The sequence below is a fragment of the Cydia pomonella genome, chromosome 14 (genome assembly GCF_033807575.1).
Source record: "Cydia pomonella isolate Wapato2018A chromosome 14, ilCydPomo1, whole genome shotgun sequence".
In the NCBI taxonomy this organism is placed as follows: domain Eukaryota; kingdom Metazoa; phylum Arthropoda; class Insecta; order Lepidoptera; family Tortricidae; genus Cydia; species Cydia pomonella.
The window spans coordinates 3777566-3800369 of NC_084716.1; the positions used below are offsets into that span (position 1 = coordinate 3777566).

The 22804-nt window shown below is 38.6% G+C and overlaps 1 protein-coding gene and 1 non-coding gene across 2 annotated transcripts in view; one reads left to right on the top strand and one right to left on the bottom strand.

The window, feature by feature from the left end:
• LOC133524735 (DNA polymerase subunit gamma-1, mitochondrial) overlaps positions 1-22804 on the bottom strand; it is a 33918-nt gene that overhangs the window by 10315 nt on the left and 799 nt on the right. The window contains exons 2-16 of the mRNA XM_061860881.1: positions 22389-22584; positions 21491-21645; positions 20422-20621; positions 19065-19213; positions 17265-17478; positions 15282-15808; positions 14132-14344; positions 12231-12336; positions 9260-9390; positions 8368-8537; positions 7079-7202; positions 5124-5213; positions 3818-3908; positions 3154-3326; positions 2440-2575 (exon numbers count right to left, since the gene is read on the bottom strand). Of these exons, the coding sequence (XP_061716865.1) occupies positions 2440-2575; positions 3154-3326; positions 3818-3908; positions 5124-5213; positions 7079-7202; positions 8368-8537; positions 9260-9390; positions 12231-12336; positions 14132-14344; positions 15282-15808; positions 17265-17478; positions 19065-19213; positions 20422-20621; positions 21491-21645; positions 22389-22584 (2675 nt within the window). The remainder of the gene's footprint in view (positions 1-2439; positions 2576-3153; positions 3327-3817; positions 3909-5123; positions 5214-7078; positions 7203-8367; positions 8538-9259; positions 9391-12230; positions 12337-14131; positions 14345-15281; positions 15809-17264; positions 17479-19064; positions 19214-20421; positions 20622-21490; positions 21646-22388; positions 22585-22804) is intronic.
• Positions 18212-18283, top strand: Trnap-ugg (transfer RNA proline (anticodon UGG)). Its single transcript has one exon. It is a non-coding gene; the product is annotated as a tRNA-Pro (tRNA).

The following is a 22804-nucleotide window of genomic DNA, read 5'->3' on the forward strand; positions in this document are numbered from 1 at the left end:
TTTATTCGGAGGTTGTGCAATAAAGAGGTTTTTTAATGTATATTATGCACGTTAGTATGTGGGTAATAATTCGCCTCAACTCTGCCGATACGATATAAAGTAAAATTTAATATTATTACTTATTGATCCATACGAGTAGTGGAGGCAGAATTAGGGGTTCCAAATACCGGTCTTCTCACAATACCGGTATTAAAACCGAAACTTTTTTCATCAATATCAGGATCCCGTTATTGAATATGAATCGCTTGAACATTTAGAGTTTTACTAAAAAAGGGGAATTAAAAAGGCTACAGTGACCCTTTATACTTTAACTAAATATGTCCTAAAAGCTTGTAGAGCACTAAATAATTAATATCGCCATTTGCAATCATTTTATTTCACGCTCCAGGTTATCAATATTTTATCCACCTTGTTGACTTCACCAGTTAAATTTTTGACACAACTGAACCTACCAGCCAACTTTTTCAAATGTGCCGCCAAAATGGGTTTGCCATACTACCTTGGCTGAGTAAACCAGTACATACTACAGTTCCTTGCTCTTTTCGCTTTAGTTTTTGACAAAATTTAAGAACTAAAAGAATTACATTAATTTAATATCACTATCATAATATTCATCACCTAATATTTATGACGCATACGCAAAGATGATGTTTCAATAAATAAGTTTTTGGCAAAAATGACATTTTTGGTAGAAGCTTTTATCGCTGACTGTACTTTTCTTTCCACAGTGCTCATCGAAACGATCCTCAAACCCCCAAACACAATTAGGTTGTGTTGTTTTATCCCAGAGTTCCTATGGCTACCTCCTGTCTCCATCATCAGATTGGCTCGATGGTACCATAATATTGCATTGTCAAGTTTCAAGTTCAAGTTTCTTTATTTGGCCAAGTAACAACATAACGTTACATCTAGCATGTCAAAATACAGGTCATTGCTAAAACGAATCATGCAATGTCTTAATAAGTATATAGGTAGACAAAATTATATAAATCAAAATATATTTATATATTAAGATCAAATACATCAATATAATACAGTATAAAAGCACCTACGCTTAGAATTATTTTATATAATAAAATCATAATTTTTCATTTTATCTGTAAATTCATTGATTGAGTAAAATCGGTTTAATTGGAAGAAACGTTTAAGTTTATTTTTAAATTGTATACATGTTCAATTGGTTATGTGTAAAGGCAATAGATTGTAAAGGGTAACTTTTAGGAAGATACCTTGCTTGAATATTTTTACTAGCTTCGTCGAAGAAACGCATACAATTAAATAAGCTGTGACGCTCAAAATATTCAGTTACTTTGTTTTTTATTATAGACTCTAATATTTTAGATACAGCCGGAAGAATGCAAGCAGGTCTATAATTGTTAGGGTCCTCCATTTCCCCTTTTTTTGTGAAGTGGAATAACCTCACCCAACTTACATATGTATGCAAATTTTCAGCTGCATTGGATGTCCGGAAGTGGGTCATGATTAACTTGCAAGATTTGATTATAGACCTACAGACAGACAACGGTACAGGTGAAACTAAATAAAAGCTTGTAATAAATGAGGGCGAGATGCCAGTTAGATGCGTCTGACGTATAGTAAGCTTCTTGACACAACCGAATATAACCATTTTAATTGATAAAAAGAGTTTAAATTGCACTTGTTTTTGAAAATACCGGGATTCCGGTTATGCATTTAAAAATACCGGTATTGAAATATGCGGTAAATGGTATTTCGGTATTCGAAACCTCTGAGGGAATCCGGCCTCAAATTTCTTTAAATGATACTCCCAATGACATTTTAATACTTTATTTTTTTTGACTTGACTATACGTACATAGTTATTTTTACTCTGTGGCTGACATGCTGCTGTCATATTTAGCTATGTTTCGGTTAATTTTATATATATTTATATGTATGTTTATGTATGTCTATTTATATTCCTTATATGTGTATGTTTATTCACTGTAATTGTGTGTGTGAATCTAGGCTTCATAACGGTTTAGCAACACCTACTTTTTCGATTAACTTCTCTATTTCCGCTACCCAAAGGTTGTCTGGAAGAGATCGCTTTTTAGCGATAAGACCGCCTGTTGTCTGCCTCTAAATTTAATCAATGGTTTATTTTTCTTGTATATTTTTACTGTGGTGTGCCAATAAAGAATATTCTATCTATCTATCTATCTACGTAGATGTGGCCAGACGGCAGCCAGCGGAAACGCCGGCTTGTCGATCGCTTGTTGTATTCAATGCTTGTTATCCTTGATGGCAATATAAAATGTGACCGAAATCGGCAAAACGGCCCACTTTTTCGCTTGCCATAAGGATGAGATTTGCTTGTATCTTTATACTAATAACCTGTAAAGGCATCCTTATGGCAAGCGACAAAGTGGGACGTTTTACCGGTTTCGGTCACATGTTTTTTAAGTGGACTTTTACTTACCAGCGATCTCTTCCAGTTTGTTGAACATTTCTGATTCGGTGCCGCCGACCCAGCGCGGTCGCTCGAACATTTCTTCGACTTTCTTGCCGCTCATTTTAGCCAGCCTTATCACCTGGTATCCGGGCATTTCTACAAACTGAGCGACCAAATAAATATATTCAAAGGGAATTTAAAAAATGGGAAAGAAATTTTCTGAAGGAAAAAAAAAACTAAAACCAAACAAGAGCACAAAAAGTTTTACAAAACTCAATTTACGAAGCGAAATCTAAAAATGCAACGCACAAGACACGTCACTGCATATACGATGGTTCTTTAAAATAGGGGGTATTACTCTCACTTCCGATAAAGCTAAAAATCATAATGGGAAATATATTCCCTGGCTACGCCATTGTGAAAATTACATATATTATTTTATAATTAATTTAAGCTTATGTTCAATATCTCCTACACACAACTCGAACGCACACTCCCCTCACCTCTAACCGCCAGTGCAAAATAAAATCCCGTAGCGCGCGCGCCCAAAAACCCACACTCATCTAATTACAAATTAAAATAAGTGAAAAAGTACTCCAAGAAGATTAGTGACGTCACTTTTAACATCGTGCATTGTGAAATATCTACTTAAAAAATTGAGTCGGCGGGCTATGAGCTGTCGACATTAGTCCTTGCCCTCCATTCCCTAATATAAGGCATATTAAAGGCTTAAAAATATACCTGTCCTTCTAAATCCTCATCGATCATGCCCTCCATGTATTTTTTCTTCAGCACATACACCCTTCTGCCTTTGGTGGTGGCGTACATTTTGGCGGCTTTGCTTTTGGCCTCGGACATGGTCATGGTCGGGTTGAACTGCTTTAGGAGTCGCTCGGCGAACGTTTGGCCCGCTCCTAAGAAAAAATACAAATATACTGGTGGTTATAGCGATAATAAGGGGGTTGGCTTCGTCGTGAGTTCGAGCCCGAAATGGTGCGTATTAATTACTTTCTGGAACTTTTGTATGAGATTTGATATTTACCGGTTGCTCGTTGCTGTTCGGTACAGGAAAACATCGCGAGGAATTCTGACTACTAGTAGTAGTATTTTATTTATTATAACAAATAGAATTGGAAATAGAGGTGTACTGTTAAAGAAAATTTTGTAGCCACAGTACATTTACTGCCATCTTTGGACACACGTTTAAACCTATGTCTTTGTTTACGCGGCACACCACTAGGCCGGCCGGTAGTTTCGTCGCTCGACGAATAAACCGGTTTATTTAGGTTACAATAAAGTTCTTAAAACGTTCGGGTTCTTATGAAAGTTCGGAATAAAACCGAAATAAACCGGTACCGAATTACCGCTATTTCTAAAACCGGTTCGGAGCATCTGACGCCCTTACCGTATATCCTAGCGTAGTTGATGACTTTGGCGTGCGAGCGTGATATGTCAGCTGCACGGGCGGTAAGTGAGTGTAAATCTGTCTTCCGAGCCTATAAAACAAACAAATAAAAAAATAAAAAAATATTACAACACAAACATACGATAAATAAGTTTAACTATATACCAGTGGCGGATCGTTCAAAGAACTCGATTCCCATTGGCTTGTCTAATTTCAGCCCGTTGAGTTCTTTCACGATCGGTTCATGGAGAAAAGGAAAGCAAAATTAGCTCCGGGTTCCCTACGAATATTTGTGACGCGCCGCCACTGCTATATACTATACATTGTCGTAACACCTTGTATCTTTAAGGTTATATCAGACGCCAAATAAACTAATGTAAAATAGAAGGCTGTTGATTGCATGGCCGAATTTTGGGGCAGTTTACTCGTTAGGATCTCATTAGGATACTTGTTTATAAGCAAGTCATGTAATATCCTGCTACCCTAAGGTTGTCTGGAAGAGATCGCAATTCAATTCAAATATACTTTATTCATGTATGCCTAGCAACAAGCACTTATGAATAGTAAGACAGTATTACATAGAATTATCTTAATCTAATTATCAGAGCAATTTATTGATGTTGTAAATATTATTCCATATATAATACTAATGAATATAATTCATATATCAAATTTAATACTAAAACTTTCACAAAATATAGTCATACAAAAAAAAATGTATAAAAAATACTAGTCTAGATTGTTTCTAGAATAAATTCTAAATGTCAAACAAATATAATAAAAACAACAAAGGAAATACATGCATTGGAATATCCATTTCATCATCATCATCGCTTACAGCGATAAGACCATTTGTTATTGCTACCTTTCTTTACATTGTAAATCTGTTTCTAAATTTATTTTCTTTGTGGTGCAATAAAGAATAGTTACCTACTAATAACTGGCCAATCCACACGCGACAATTTTTCGCCAATCTGATTAAATTGTCAGATCAAATCGGGCCGTGCGGACGCAAACGCCAAGTTGGCTCGCTGTTTTCGACCGCCGATTATGACCGAGATTACCGATAAAATGGAGGTGCGGACGCAAAAATATCAATTTGTGACTCTAGTATTCGTGTTCAGGGGAATTTTTTAATTGAAGATTGACGTAACTAAATTGGAGATTGACGCCAATTTGCTCATCCCGTCTGGACTCCACTTAAATGTCGACAGTATGCAGTATTTCTCCTGGATTGGTTCGGATACGGCAGTTATGACGCACTGATTATCGCCAAGTCGGGAAAGAGTCTGAAGATAAAAAAAACCTTGTCACCAGCTAATACAGCCCATCCCAACGCTGTTCCTCCACAGGTTGAAAACGTCGAGTCACCGAGCAACGCCGCTATCCACAGCTCCTAAAACACAGACTAGAGTATAGAGTACGGAATGCAATTTCGATCTCGCGAGATCTCGAAACTGTGACATCTCGAGCAAATTTTCGAGATTCAATCGCGCAGGCAGGAAATCTCGATGTTTGCAATTTTGATCGAAATCTCGATTAATATTTTCGAGATTAAAGGGTTGACGCGTGAGAATTTGTTTGGTACCCACAAGTACTTATATGATTTATGCTCGCACACCCTACAGTTTTTCAAATATAACATCAGTTACTAGTTGTATACAATGTGTTTGTGCACGTATAGTGGCGCCGTTAACCACGTATAGTACGATTAATTTTATCGACAAATCACCCCCATACCTATGTTTTTTCTCGACCATTTTAAAAATGCACCCTTCCATAGGTTAATGTACCATTTATCTGTCCATTTACCTGTCGCACATTAAAAAAAATAATGATTCGGTAGCTTATGAATTGAAGCATAAATTTCAGGCATAAATGTCACAGAGAATTTTACACAATCACTCGAGAAATAATAAGAAATAAATAAAATAAATATTATAGGACATTATTACACAAATTGACTAAGTCCCACAGTAAGCTCAATAAGGCTTGTGTTGAGGGTACTTAGACAACGATATATATAATATATAAATATTTATAAATACTTAAATACATAGAAAACACCCATGACTCAGGAACAAATATCCATGCTCATCACACGAATAAATGCCCTTACCAGGATTTGAACCCGGAACCATCAGCTTCGTAGGCAGGGTCACTACCCACTAGGCCAAACCGGTCGTCAAAGAAAAATAAAAACTGTCTTAAAAAATTTACTTTTTTTACATTTTATCATTTTTTTCGAAAACGAGGTCGTTGACCTGTACGTTTATTATTGTCAAATGATAGCACAGGATATCAGCTAAAAGTTGACATCAAAATGATAGCCCTAGTTAAAACATTTCACAAGTTACACGAGTCCAAACAAGACCTTCTGTAATGTGCGTCGAAATAAGTTGCTTTAGTTCCAAATGATAATTCGGACGGCGGTAATTATTCCTTAAAACTAAGTTGACGCTCATTTAAGAGGGTCTTCTTTTTAAAATGGTTGAGAAAAAAAATAGGTATGGGGGGTGATTTGTCGACAAAATTCATCGTACTATACGTGGTTAACGGCTCCACTATACGTGCACAAACACATTGTATGCTGGATATGTAATGGATATATAAGAAGTTGTACCTACTTAAAGATTATTGATCAACATAACTCATTTTTAATCACTTTGTTTAATCTCGATTTCGTCGATATTAATCTCGATCTGGAAAATCTGAAACACCCAATCTCGATTCAGATTTTTCGCGCGAGATCGCTAATCGCCAATCTTTGTTCGAGATTGCATTCCCTGTTATAAAGACTGAATTATGTTACGTAGATAGTTAAGTATAAATATATAGATTCAGATTATTCGCCTTTCTTTTTACTTGTTATCATTGGTTACGTTCCCCTGCGTTGCATGTTAATTTTTTTTTAATTTATTTAGAAACAAACAGTCTTATAAAACATATAAGTAAATAAGCTACAGCTATAATTTCTTATGATATAGACCTATAGTTTCCTATATGTACATTTTATAATAAACCTAATACTATGAATTGCTATAGGGACCGTGCGCGTTGGAGGGTCTGCCATCTTGTGGCCTGAATCGGAACCATAAACATGCACATGTTCACGTCACGTGTTTTATTGTGCATAGTAGGTTCTGCCATCTTGTGGGCTACATCGGAACAAAAAACATCACATTTACGCCTCGCGCCAAAAATCTGACGGCTCCTGTGCTGCCTCCTACAGTTCATGCACGCTCCCTATTGTTAATTTACCTGCGAATCGACGTCGGCGCCGACGAAATTATATCCCGGAGGCGCTTGCACCATGGCTCGCAGCTCGGAGCCGATCCGGTCCTTCTGCGCGTTGCTGGCGGTCATCCAGGTAGGTTCGCTAGCCCTGTTATAATAAGAAAAGAAAATTAAATGTTAATAAAGTTGAAAAAAGCAGATGAAAATCTGCGACGACAACCACTTTCATAAATTGGATTTATTTGCTACACAACATAAGATTATTTTGTATAGGAAGAAGGAACCCATATTGTAATGTACAATAAATAACATGTATTATTTAATAAAGGGCAACGCTCCGAACCGGTTATTAAAATAACGGTAAATACCTGTTTATTTCGGTTTTATTCCTTTCATAAGTACGCGGACGTTTTAAGAACTTTATTGTAACCTAAATAAACCGGGATATTCGACGAGCGACGAACCGGCCGGGATGGTGGTGGGCCGTGTAAACAAAGAGACCGACATAGGAAGAAACCGGTTTGTATTGTTCTAAACCGGTTAATCTGACAAGAACTTCATGAAAATTATCCCCTAAAAACCGATTTAAAAATAACGGTTTAACGAAACAGTACATGATAACAGTTTGGAAATTTAACCGGTTTCCGAGCCTTGCGAGGTCTCTTTAGAAATGAGCTGGATACGGTAGTTATGGTCTCATTTGTGACTTATTTACTTATTAGTTAAAATTAAAAACAGATTGACATCTAAAGCATATAATATATATATATTATATATATGCTATAGTCAACGTGTGATTTTTTTTTGTTCCTACTTGCCTCCTAGTGAGCGTGCCGCACGCGACAACCTGCGGCAAGATGGCGTCGTACTGCCGCACGCCGCGCAAATGTTGCGGCAGCGCTGTTTCAGGCAGCCATATTACTTGCTGCCCCATGATCCGCTCACGGTTGCGTCAGTAAGACATATGTCCCAGTAGTTGTTACCTCCTAGTGAGCGTGCCGCATGCGACAACCTGAGGCAAGATGGCGCCGTACTGCCGCACGCCGCGCAAATGTTGGGGCAGCGCTGTTGCAGGCAGCCATATTACTTGCTGCCCCATGATCCGCTCACGGTCGCGCCAGTAAGACATATGTCCCAGTAGTTGTTACCTCCTAGTGAGCGTGCCGCATGCGACAACCTGCGTTAAGATGGCGCCGTATTGCCGCACGCCACACAAATGTTGCGGCAGCGCTGTTTCAGGCAGCCATATTACTTGCTGCCCCATGATCCGCTCACGGTTGCGTCAGTAAGACATATGTCTCAGTAGTTGTTACCTCCTAGTGAGCGTGCCGCATGCGACAACCTGCGGCAAGATGGCGCCGTATTGCCGCACGCCACACAAATGTTGCGGCAGCGCTGTTGCAGGGAGCCACACTACTTGTTGCCCCATGATCCGCTCGCGATTATTACGCCAGTAGGACATCATACGGCCAAAGGAAAGTACCTACGAATTGATAAATTTAAGCTAAAATATAAAACCGGTCTTAAGGTAAGATAAAATACTATGAAAAATTGAGCCCACAAAGATTTCATATTTTTGCCACACGTGTTGACGTGTACGATTAAATTAAATCCTACACCACGCCCTGCCAACGATTGCGGGACAATTAAGAGACTTAATACATCTCAAACTAATAATAGTACTTTAGTTTGCATTGATATTTTCAGTTAATTGTATTTTATAATTGGGTACTTGACACATGTAGAATATTATAACAAAATTTAGTTAAATGGATAGAAAATGAGCCATCTATTGTAAAAAAGTGGAATTTAAAAAATTATATTGAGCTTATAAAAAAATACAAGGCTCTGAAATCTCAAAAAAAAAATTTTTTTTTGTCTTTCAAAAATAGAAAAGAAAATGGTACCATTCGATTCCTTACATTTTATTGAAAAATAAATTGTATGACAACTATACACATAAACGCAATATTTCAGGGTCAAAATGGCAATTTAACTCTCATTTCTGACCTTTGTGTTGCTTAAATGCCATGAGTCCTGTATAGACATTTGATCCTTAGATCGATTGACATTATTTACAAAAAACAGTCAAGTAGCCAATTGTTGATGTGCTTTTTTTGCTTGTATGTAAATTCCATGATGACGTGTAAAAGTTGTGGCCTATTTGCTGAATAAATGTTGCAGTTTGAAGACGCTGGTACTCACTTTTTCAGCGTCATTCCCCTGTGCGGATAGAACGTTTTGACTGAACATGTCCAGAAAGTCACGTGCCAGGGGATTCCCAACTTTGTATTTGGGGCCGTCTTTGTGAGGCAGCCTTAGGAAGTGGCAGCATCCTAGAAAAAAAACCTGATGTCATTTTAAATTTCTAAAGAAGAGACACTGCCGTCCCGCCCATGATGCCGGTTGTCAATGTCACTGTGCGAGTTTGACAGCAATATAATTATGCGCGTGCAATAGAGATAGCAACAGGCGAGTGAATGTACGATAATCTATCTGGAAAGCGTCTCTGCTTTATTTATAAACATTATCTGAGACTGAGTTAGTTAGTTAGTGCTTCTGGGCATTTTCCGCAAATCGACAACCATTGTGCCTATTTTGCGTGAAACGAGGTAGCGCTACTCTAACCACCCCAGCTCCTCCACGAAGCCTAGCAAAGTTTTCAGGTTGCTAATTGCCTCTCCTAGTGTGCACGGAGTCCCTAGGTATTTGTTCCTGTATACTTCTACCTGTTTGCAGTCTAGGAGAATATGTTTTGTTGTTTCCTCTTCTTCCATGCACGCTCTGCACATGGGGCTGTCTGTTTTACCCATATTGTGTAGGTGTTTGTTAAGTGTGTTATGTCCTGTAATTAATCCTACTGTTTTACGTAGTTGGTGTCGAGGTGTTTTCAGTAGTATTTTGGTGAGTTTGTGGTTCAGTATCTGAGACTGAATAAAGTTGAAGTTGAGGTTTCCTAAATTTTTAATTTAGGAAACCTTTTGGAACTCACTACATTTCTTTACACTTTTGCAAAAACAGTGAACTTTATCTGAGACTGAATAAAGTTCACTGTTTTTGCAAAAGTGTAAAGAAATGTAGTGATTTCCAAAAGGTTTCCTAAATTAAAATCATATCGTTCCAAAACATAGTTTACTTTTCTATTTGACAGTACGTACAGTCGCCATTATGAGAGCGGCCCAGTTGCTCATAAATATCTGAACACGCCTGTATTGTCAAGGATTTAGAGTGCGCGTTCAGATATACCTCGGGTGCGCCGATATATCTAACGGCAACTGTAATTATGAGACGACTTCTAGGCACCCAGGCTAGGGCTCCCCTAAACCAAAATATTTTATATTGGAGTGTATATTTTACTTTATAAACTTACTGCCCGATGGTAAGCAATTACCAACTCCAGGGGTGAAACATGCGCGTTACCGGCTATATATACGCAATTAAAACAAAAATATTACTTCGCTAATCCGCGAAAAGATAACTTGCTAGTCAATCAGTGCCAACCCGTTATACTTACTTACGTATTTTAACAAGCAATGAATGTTCCCACCTTCCCACCGCAAAAATAAATACGCAAATAAATATAACAATTCACTACCGAAAGTACAAAATCCGACACGTGTCTCGCATCCTATGAGGCATCCTCAGGAGATGTTGACGGTCCGAAGTCCGACGACTGAAATACGTATTTTTGCGGTGGTATGGTGGGAACATTAATTGCATGTTAAAATACGCAAGTAAGTATAACGGGTTATCTTTTCGCAGATTAGCAAAGTAATATATTTTTCTCAAACTTGCTATGAAATGATGACATGACTTACGTCAAATTAGGTCCGGAAATACTACATATCAGGTGCGATGAGTGAAAATGATATGTAAAGGAATTTCATACTGCCTTACACACCTAGGACTGTAAAGCAACCTTCTTTTGTTTTTTAACGTCAAATTGTGACACAACTTCTTGGCATTCAAACATCAAAAAATATAGGTACGCTACCGTTGCTTAGCAACGAATAATAAATAATAAATAAATAAGTGGCAGGGCACCGCTGGTAGAGTGGCGAGCCGAGGAGGTCGCCACAAAACAAATTGACTACATTTTTTGTTTTAATTGCAAGTTTGAGAAAAGCACTATACAAATCTCGGCGAGAAACGGGGTTACCGGCCGCGTATCTCTATCTACTTGGCCTGCAACCCTACGTTTCCCGGCCTCTATAGTAATGTACTATTTTTCTACTCGTCGACTGTAATGGTTGAATTAAGATTACGTATACCAAACTGTTCCAAAATGGGTTCTTTTTATGTATGGGCTCTCAACTCAACTATAATATTCATTTCGAAATGGTTTAGTCAACTATAATAAAATTGACCAATCACAGTTCGCCGCCGTCAAGAGGACGAAACAAAAATATAGCTCAAATTAATTATTTATTTTGGTTGTATAGTAGAAGCAATTGCTTCATAAGTCATAAACGCACATGGGACACCCTTAATATAGCAACATCCATAAACTATGAAAACCGCTTAGCGTTGCCTGTTAGTCTCCATAAGCTACGGTGTCCAAAATCAAGAAAAAAACTGTCTCAAAATTTAATTTAGCAAGGAGCAAGTACCAGGGCCTCATGAGTTACGAGAAGGTGTCGTTGACCACCCCGCCGGGCCACGGTGGCCAGGGCGCGTACGAGTATGAAGATAACGCGACTGCTCGAGTATTTTAAATTAGTACTTTTGGTTTGTTTACCTATATGATACTATTAGTTTAAAGTATTATTTCTTCTATATTATCCAGCTTTTCAATCTCATACCTTACTTAGGCAACTCAGCAAGCTTCGTTGCCTAATCCCGGTACTCGACTGAAAAGCTCTCTATTATTATGTCACGATTGTATAAAATACTTTTTTTTTATACTACGTCAGTGGCAAACAAGCATACGGCCCGCCTGATGGCAAGCAGTATCCGTAGCCTATGTACGCCTGCAACTCCAGAGGAGTTACATGGGCGTTGCCGACCCAAACCACCTCCCGCCCCTCGTTGAGCTCTGGTAACCTTACTCACCGGCAGGAACACAACACTATGAGTAGGGTCTAGTGTTATTTGGCTGCGATTTACTATTTTAGTATTTTAGTTACTATGAATTTCAGCAAAGTAACGCCTGATCATTTTATATACGCATATACACCTTGCAATTGTATGCCGCACCACACGCCCAGACCGTGGTACTGGTTGGCCGCCGCTTGTTCGTCCAATTTCTTCCTGGCGAAGTATGCCCGTCTGCCCAAATCCTCCTATAACAATTATTATAATATTTAACAAACAAAGCCATTATTATAAAAAATAGTACATTGTGGAACGAGGGGGGTGAGTGACACTTTGCAAACGAGGTCTTTAGATGCGACAGCCGCAGGCTGGAGTGCATTAAAGACTTGAGTTCGCGATATTCTTACCCCCGGAGTTACACACAATGTTTTTCATCACACTTGCGAAGAAAAAACTAAGTTTTAAGCGAAATCATTCTTAAATACGGTGACATTTTGAACATTCGGCCGCCATATTGTCATTCATTGACAGGTTAGGCATTGAAGGACAGACCAACACCTTGATGGAGCCATAACACGAAAAATTTATTGATTGACTATTCGGCATTCAGCCACGATTTAAAATCGTGTAAAAATATATTAATCGGCTACTTAATTAATCATATTAAATATTTTTAACATAAACACTAAAAATAAATTATACATCTCTATAAATCAATAAATCTACATCAAGTAATCAATACAAGTCAAGCCGTTTAAATCAGTATTTTACAAGCAACAATACTCCAACAAGTAAGCCAGGCCTCGAATACAGGCGCAAATGCCCAGTTTGCCAGCAAGATCATGGTATATATTTCTGTACTGAGTTCAAAAACATGGCCCCAGGACTTAAACGAAAAACAATTACAAAACTTAATCTTTGTAGTAATTGTTTATACAATCATAACGGCAAACCTTGCCATTCTACTAAACGGTGTCAAGTATGCGGCGGGTATCATAATACACTTTTGCACGAGACATTTCACAATCAAAATGCAGCGTCGGTAAATACGGTCGGAAATCAAAGTCGACAACAAGGATTTCGGACTCACGTGGCATAGCAACGTGAAAGATGTAGAAGATACTAAAAATAAAACTCATTTATACCTCAAGTAGGTTGTAGTTGGTATGAATTAGTGGCACAATAAAAAAAAAGCTATAACTCCCTTGGTTATAGCTTTTTTTCACAATCCATAACCCCCGTGGGAACAATATAGGCCTTTATCCTCCAGTACACCTGCATAAAATAAGATCTTTTTCGAGCAAGTGTGATGAAAATAGTATTTACATGTCGAAGAACGGTTGGATGTGAATTGTCCCATCTATCGCCTTTAAGTCTCGCCATATTTGAACAATAGAGCAAACTAGGGTGTTACGTTACACCCGAGTGGCGTTGGACGTAGTTCCGCCAAGGCGTCATAGAGTGCGCTGTCAAAACAATTGAAATCCAGAACAATTTAAGTTATGTTGTCAATCAATTCAGACAACAACGGGAGTAGATGACGTCGCTGGCGGTTCCTGGGTCAAACCCACTGATCAGAGGGCCTACCGCGAACCACGTTCGACGTGTTGCCTCTCTGTCGCACTTGTATATTCATACGTAAGTGTGACAGGGAGCCAACACGTCGAACGTGGTTCGCGATAAGCCCTCTGGACTTAGTCAATCTGTGTAAAAATGTCCTATAATATAAAAAAAAAGCTGGATCGACTGATACTATTAATACAAACATGTCATCTAGCCCAGGGGTTCCCAAAGTGTGCGCCGCGGCGCCCTGGTGCGCCGTAGAAAGTAAAGAGGGGCGCCGTGAGTTCTATCATTATCCGAAACCACAAATATTCGCGGGTACCTATTTGAGCGCTCGCAGCGTTAAATAATATAGGGTCGTGTCACTCTTTTTCGACCGTGATTTTAAATTTACAAGGGCGCCGTTGCAAAATACTAAACTTGTAACTGCGCCGCATGTTGAAAAAGATTGGGAACCCCTGATCTAGCCTATTTAAGTACCTCAACTGTCTTCGGCAAAACGTAACAATCCTCCTCTCCGCCCTCCTTACACTCCGCCACAGGACACTCCTCCAACAACTCCTCCAAGGGCAGTCTCGGCTGGTCTTCGCTGCTGTTCTGCCTCCTGAAGGGCACCAGAAACCCCCATCCTTCCCCCATTATGTAGTGGAGGGGGTAACCTTCCCAGGACAGGCGGAGTAGTTTTGGGGTTATCTGAAAGGTATAGAAATAAAATTTACAGTACATATGGTGCTACTTTTCCGCACTAGTGCGTAAATTAGCACATTATGTAACTATGTCGAAAATTTAAAGGGTCATATGTACTGTAAAACGTTGTACGATACAAGTGCGAATAGGTAATTCGCAACTCGTGTCGATTTAAAACACTCCCTTCGGTCGTGTTTGAATTTATCACCACTCGTTGCGAATTTCCTATTTTTCGCACTTGTATCGTAAATAACTATTTTCAACTCGTCGATTTTAATGGTCCAATTAAGACTTCGTATACAAAAATGTAATCGCATACTTTTCAATGTGGGCTCCCGACTCAACTATAATGACTTCTTATGAATCGCTTTAGTCAACTGTAATGAATTCGACCAATCACGTGTAGCCTAAGGATAGAACAAGAGACATCAACGCGCTACTATTTGATGAATAAGAAGTGCGTTGATGTCTTTTGTACTAACTTTTTGTCTACTGAGATACTTACCTAATTTCGTTTAATTTTTTAGATTTTATAATAGAAGAAGTATTATCTGAGTTGACTCGTAGAAAAAGTATTGTATACAATTGTGTAATAGTGACAGTAATTTATTTGCTTTAAATATAGTACAATTGTGGTGTTACAATGGTTGAGTGAGCATACATTCAGATTTTAATAAGACATCATTTCCTTGAGACACTATTATTTCCTTAATAGTTAAATTATTTCTTAAGTTATTAACAATAATTACACCTCCATAAACAGGGAAGAGAAAAAACAACATAATTTGCTGGGATATCAGTTATCTGTGCCTGTGAAACCTGCGTCGAAACGTCGGAAATAAAGGTAACAAAATAAATTCGCGATAGACGTGCTTTTAAATATGTTTTAAAATATATAAATATACACGTTTTAAGTCTTTTATTAATGATTGGGTTACTATACCTGCATACTAGTGGTAATATTATTCGCCCCAGGCTCCCAATGATCCTCTTTACCCGGTTTCGTACATAGTTTTCTATACCACGCCGGATACCCCGCCAAATATGGCCTTTTCACCGGCAACGCCCGTTTCAAATCAAACAAATATGCAAACTTTTTACTCAATTCATCAACGCCTTCAAAACAATCTGGCCGGTAAGAATTCGAATCAATCGCTTCTATGTATTCGTCGCATAGAACATTGAATTCTTTTTCATTCGCCGTTCGATTTTCAAATTTTATCGCCAGTGTTTCTGGCACTTCGTTTTTCTTTTTAGGGATGGTTTTCTTTAACTTCAACGTTTGAGTAGACCAATCCTGGTCCCACATCCAAAGGTCCTTTTTGTAAGCGTCGTTTTCCATTAATTTGCACGCTTCGTCGGCTTTTTGAGATAATATTTGTTTGGATTCTAGTTTTAAGTCTTCGAATATGGTTTCTGATGAGTCTATGTATTGGAGCCAGTTCGAGTTGACTGGTAAATACGCTGAACCTATAGAACAAATAAAGAAATAAATAAATATTATATGACATTCTTACACGGTAAACTCAAGAAGGCTTGTGTTGTGGGCGCTCAGATAACATACAGAAAACATCCATGACTCAGAAACAAAAATTTGCGCTCATCATACATATAAATTTCACTTTTATGGTGCTTCTCGTGACCGTCAATTTCGCTCTACTGGCAATCTCTCTCTTTCTATCCCCACTCATAGAACAAGCTTCATGTCTAACTCTTACGCCATTCAGGCAGCACGTCTCTGGAACGGTCTTCCCCCTAACATTAGAAAAGCTCCCAACAAGTTTGCTTTCAAAAAATCTTTGCGTGATTTATTTGCTGGCAGTTTAAAGATCAATTAAGTATCAGTCTCACGAATCGGTTATGTATATTATGTATATATATATATATTTATTTATGTAATGTATGTAGGTATGTGTCTTTATGTATTTAAGTAGTTTATAATTAATTTATGTGTATTAGGACTCTAATTCTTTCAATAACAATTTCTTTTAGTTTTAAACGCGCCGCCTACAATCTTTTCTGCTTTGCCCTAAGGTTGACTGGTAGAGAATGCGTCATGGCATTAAGTTCGCCTTTTGTACATTAAGTTTGTCTTTTGTGCAATAAAGTTTTTAAATAAATAAATAAATAAATAAATGCCTTTACCGGGATTCGAACCCAGGAACACCAGGATATATGCGTCACTGCAAGGCTCACCTAACTCGAGCATGCCTGCCATAGTGACAAGGTGCGGGAACCGTTCCAAGAACAGCGGCAGCAGTGTCCCCAGCACGTTGTGCGTCGCGATCACGTCGCGGTCGCAATAGGACATTAACTTTTGGAAGCTGTTGAGCACGTCTTGCATAGTGCCGTCCACGAGTAGCGAGAGAGATAGAGTCATACTAGATAGAGACAGCACTATTGCCTCCGACACTAGGCTTGTGCTAGTATATAAACTGACCTAACTCGAGCATGCCGGCCAGAGTAACAGGGTGCGGGAACCGCTCCAAGAACAGCGGCAGCAGTGTCCCCAGCACGTTGTGCGTCGCGATCACGTCGCGGTCGCAATAGGACATTAACTTCTGGAAGCTGTTGAGCACGTCTTGCATAGTGCCGTCCACGAGTAGCGAGAGAGATAGAGTCATACTAGATAGAGACAGCACTATTGCCTCCGACACTAGGCTTGTGCTAGTATATAAACTGACCTAACTCGAGGATGCCGGCAATAGTGACAGGGTGCGGGAACCGCTCCAAGAACAGCGGCAGCAGAGTCCCCAGCACGTTGTGCGTCGCGATCACGTCGTGGGCGCAATAGGACATTAACTTCTGGAAGTTGTTGTGCACGTCTTGCATAGTGCCGTCCACGAATAGGGAGAGAGATAGTCATACTAGATAGAGACAGCACTATTGCCTCCGACACTAGGCTTGTGCCAGTATATAAACTGACCTAACTCGAGCATGCCGGCCATAGTGACAGGGTGCGGAAACCGTTCCAAGAACAGCGGCAGCAGTGTCCCCAGCACGTTGTGCGTCGCGATCACGTCGTGGGCGCAATAGGACATTAACTTCTGGAAGTTGTTGTGCACGTCTTGCATGGTTCCGTCCACGAATATGTCGCGGGTTGCCTTGTCAACTGGCACGCCGCAGTACAGTTTGTGTACCTGAAAAACACAATAATATTATAACTACAGATATGATATACCCTAACATAAAAAGCAAAAAAAAATGGCAGCGCACTCAATATGTTTATTATATATTTATGTACACCTAAATATGCAACAGGCGTAAAAGAGACGGCATAATTAGAAGAATACCTAAGTAAAAAAGATACGACTAGTGTTTATCACTTGCGTGTCATAGTTGAAGTCCAACGAAAATAGGTAAGTGCTTAAATTTCGGAGCGCGTAAAACCTATCTATAACTATAATATCGTTAGAAAAAGACAATATACAGATGAATCAAACACTGATTTAAACTTCCAAGATTTTTAGACATTATTATTTATAATAAATAAATATTATAGGACATTATTACACAAATTGATTAAGTACCACAGTAAGCTCAATAAGGCTTGTGTTGTGGGTACTTAGATAACGATATACATAATATATAAATTAATATATTATAAAAAAATAATATAATTTATGAAAAAGGGATCGGTAGTGTGCAATATTTCCCTCCCCTTATCTATATTCGATGTTATAGACTAGCGTTTTGATAAAAACTCGACAAAGCTGTAAAAATACATAATCCTTGAAAAAAAAAATCTACATAATATTTAATTGCGGAAGTTCTAAGAAAATAAAATACTTTTTTAAATCTGTTAAAATATTGTTTGTACCGCGTTATCCTTTTGTACTAATGTAATAGGAAATTTCGGCCTACTGAACATGTGGCCTCTTGGTCTAGGGGTATGATTCCTGCTTTGGGTGCAGGAGGTCCCGGGTTCAAATCCCGGAGGGGCCCTCTTTTTGTATGAAATATGGATAAGGATTAACTGAATATATGAAGTTACTTGCGGTGTACTGTGTTGACAATTTAGATATTGCATTCTAATTTTTTTTTTAGAAGAAACAAATTATGAAAAATTAGGAAAACATTACCATTAAGTTAATGGATCATATTTCATTGTATTTCACAACTACTTCTACATAGACATGATATATTTACGACGAGAGGGCGTACACTGAATCCAGAGCGAAGCGAAGGATTATAGAATAAAATCAAAATTTGCTGCGAGTCTTATGTTTCCGCATTTCCGATTTCTAATGAATTATTCTTTAAAGCTTGTAATAACATGTAAATTATAGGATTCAGAAATTCTTTATCAATCAATTAATCATAGAAATGACATAAAATGTATTTTAAGAATTTGAATACTTTTACTTTTATAATGTTTTAATGTGTCATTTTTCTGATAATATAATATTAGATTTAAATGTAAGAAACTAGTTAATATTTAAGATTATTTCTATGCTATGTATTATGGTAAATTAAGGATGGAAACAATATTATATAACATCAATGTATGACCCTTTTTTCCACAAATAAACGATTATATTCAAAAAGATCACTGCTAAGATTTTTTTTATACTACATCGGTAGCCCCGCAGTCTCCGTAACCTATATACGCCTGCAAGTCCAGAAAAGTTACATGCGGGTTGCCAACCCTAACACTCCGCAACCTCGTTGAGCTCTGTTAAGATAAGATTACTGTTAAGATATTCACGTTTTTAATATTACTTACTTCTGTTAGACTATTGAGAGAGCTGATTTCCATCCAATGGTCATCTGCAGGGTCCGGTTCCTTGTTTTTGGATTTCAGGACTGTCCGCTGGTAGCTGGTCACCCCACTGACGCATGTGTGCATGGACATGGTGTCCATGAATCGCACTCCTGTAGCGGATTAAGAATATCAATTTAAACTTACTTACAAAATGGCGTAAGAACCAAAAATACGTACACGTTTTACTATATGTAATATACACCGTGTTTTTATTGAATTTCGTTAACTTCGGGGTATCGGTAAGTACGTTTAAGGAAACTAAATAGCATAGTTAATTTTCAAAAAAAAAACTTTTTTTTTTGCTTTTTTTTACAATTTTCATGTTTATAAAAAGTAACTAAATGTTGCATATAGCGTTGTTGTAACACGGGTATTACATTTAACTCAACCAAACAATTGAAAACTGTGACATATCAATGTAATTTCGAACGTCGATCGTCCGAGATAGTACTTACGTTTAGTAGCATATGTATGAACTCGCACTAAACACTAATCAATAAGTAAACAGGCCCTAAGGCAAGTGTACATGCTCGTAAGGGCCTTATAAGATAAAAATTAATGATTGATTCTCTCCGAAATGGAGTTAATTAGAATATCGGTGTCTTTGAGAAAGTTACTTAATTTAAGCTCAGGAATGCACCCTCGAAATTAACGCAAATCAAAAAAAACACGGTGTATATCACATATTGGACTTGTCTGTAAGTGGTTAAATCGACCCGACAACCAATGAAGTGAAACAGCGGTGATCTACGGTTTGTATCTGGGGTATCTTATTTTATTGGTCGAATGACACACACAAGTCTCGTAGTTTCATTGATATATGACGTACCTTACGGGCACTAAGAATGGTGCTAGTTCACCGGTGTCACTCACGAATTCGAGCCAACCGTGCAGTCTAACGCAACTAGTTGCGATCAATCACGCGCGTGATGCGAACTCATCAACCAATTGCGTTGTGGCGTTAGACTGCACGATTGGCTCGAAATCGTGTGCGTTGTACCGCTGTACTGGACCCATTGTTAGTGCCCGTAAGGCCCGTCCGTAGATATATGTCAGTAGCTGGGTCCACACAGAGCGAGCATACGCCCGAGGCAATTTCCTCACGCACAAAACGGGCAGTTTAGACGTGCCTCAGTCGAGGCAGCGCGCTCGGGCGAAGAAAATGCGCGCGCTGCCTCGGTCGAGGCACGTCTACACTGGCCGTTTTGTGCGTGAGGACATTGCCTCGCACATACGTGCTCGCTCGCTCGCTCTGTGTGGACCCAGTTAATGCGTAGTTTGGGTTATTTACTCAAATTACTAAAATACTTATAAATACCTGTCTGTTCAAGCCAGTATTGCTCCTTTATTTTACTCCGATCATAAGACACATTATGACCAACAACTATTCTAGGTCTTTCCAGATCTCCAACAGGCTGGTCTCCGTCAGTCTCCAATGGTATGAGGTCTTCGTAGTTCACGTGATCGAAGGATTGATGGGGCTCGCCGTTGGCTAGGGGACGGCTTACCCAGCCGTACCTGTGGTGAAAAAGCATGTCTTTAGCATTCTAAGACCTCCTCACATTTATACTCCTCATATTCCATTTCGGGAGAAAACGTTTTTCACTAACTAAATCTTAAAAAATACTTAACACATTCACTGCCAGGAACCCACCTGGTGGGCGCTCGTGAACTTTGTTCAGATACCGGACAACCCACTGGGTGGGTTGTTTTGTACGCAGCTATAGACCACGGTTTCTGGGGTAGTGCGCCGTTTTTTGTCTGGCAGTAAATGTGTTAAATACATAGAAAATACCCATGACTCAGGAACAAATATCCATGCTCATCACATGAATAAATGCCCTTACCAGGATTTGAACCCGGGACCATCGGCTTCGTAGGCAGGGTCACTACCCACTAGGCCAAACTGGTCCTCAAATATAAGAATATTTTCGCGTAAGTAGCACGGAAACAGCTAGCTGGCCTATGTGCCGCATTTAAAAATTTCAACCCATATATCTTAACATACTTGGCGCTAGTGGCCTAGCGGTAAGACGTGACTTTGAATCTAAAAGTCGCGGGTTCGAACCCTATTCATACCAATGAATTTAACTTATGTCATCATCAGCGCAACATCTGTTTGCCACAGGCATACTTACAAGTACAACATATGCATGTTAAGGAATGTTTCCAAAAAGTTGGAAACATTGTCAGAAATTTCAGGATAACTTAACAGAAAATAAAGGAAATTTGGAAACTTTTCGACGGCATATCAATAGGCACACCACATCTGCCTGGCTTGTGGTAGTGTTTTCCACTCCCGTAATGGCTTACACAACCATGAAAAACATTGTTTCCCTACCTGACACTTTAATAGAATAAAAGGCGAATGATGATGATGGTCTTACCAAGCATCAGGTGACACTGCGCAGGCCAAAGTAGGTCTCTTCCCAGCCGACATCAAAACCTCCACATCAAATATAAGCGCATTGTCAGGCGGGAATGGCACTTGCTCCACGCCGTCGTCTGTGTACTTGGACCACCCATAAGTTTTCAACCATTCCTGTAAAATATTTGTAAAAGCTGTTATTTTGAGATCTTTAGTCTTTATAATAACTGCTGTAATTTTTATGATAGACAATTTTAAAAAAACTTTTATTTTCTGGGCAATAGAACAAAAAAATATATAATATTTGCAACTTAATCTAGGAATAAACCTAATTTATATTAAAGAAAATTACACCAGAACCCTCTTAATAGATATAGGACTTTAGATATAGGATCTAGTTGGGCCCACTACTTTAATTATGTCATCAGCCCAGAATGCCAATGGTTGTCTTCTTTTTCCTTTTCCATCTGGATCTTTCCAGACTGGCTCTTTTCAGTTTTTATATGATATAGGAGGCAAACAAGCAGACAAATCGTCAATATATAAGTTAAGATAAGTAAGGTAGGAATAGATTGAAAAAAAAAAGAATTTTTTTTTTTATTTATTTAAAATATAAATAAAATAAATATTATAGGACATTATTACACAAATTGACTAAGTCCCACAGTAAGCTCAATAAGGCTTGTGTTGAGGGTACTTAGACAACGATATATATAATATATAAATATTTATAAATACTTAAATACATAGAAAACACCCATGACTCAGGAACAAATATCCATGCTCATCACACGAATACATGCCCTTACCAGGATTTGAACCCGGGACCATCGGCTTCGTAGGCAGGGTCACTACCCACTAGGCCAAACTGGTCGTCAATTTATTTTTGTTTTTTAAAGATTTAAAATAATGATTACCTTAGGTGGCCGTGGTATGTTGGTGTTGGCCAGAGTCTTCAACAGTTCTCTGTAAGGCCCAGACTGCTGCTCACCAATATTGTAAAAATGCTCTACAACATCCTTGCCCTGCAACTCTGGCAATTTCAGCTCTACATCAGACACATAAGGGTTCTGTTTGTAGTCTATTCCATGTCTCATTAAACTTTCTTGACAACTGGAAATGAAAGAAAACTCAGTAAATTACTATCATACAAAGTAAAGTTGCACATTCTGTAAAACATTGTAGAGTCGAGTAGAGAGTGATTATTTGTGGCAAAATAAAAGAAGAAAACAACAGGTAACCATACATAACATATAAGCCATGAAATGATCCCGACTCAGCATGGTGCTAGCCTGGCTGGGCTAACGCTGGTCTCCTGTCGGGGCCATGACGA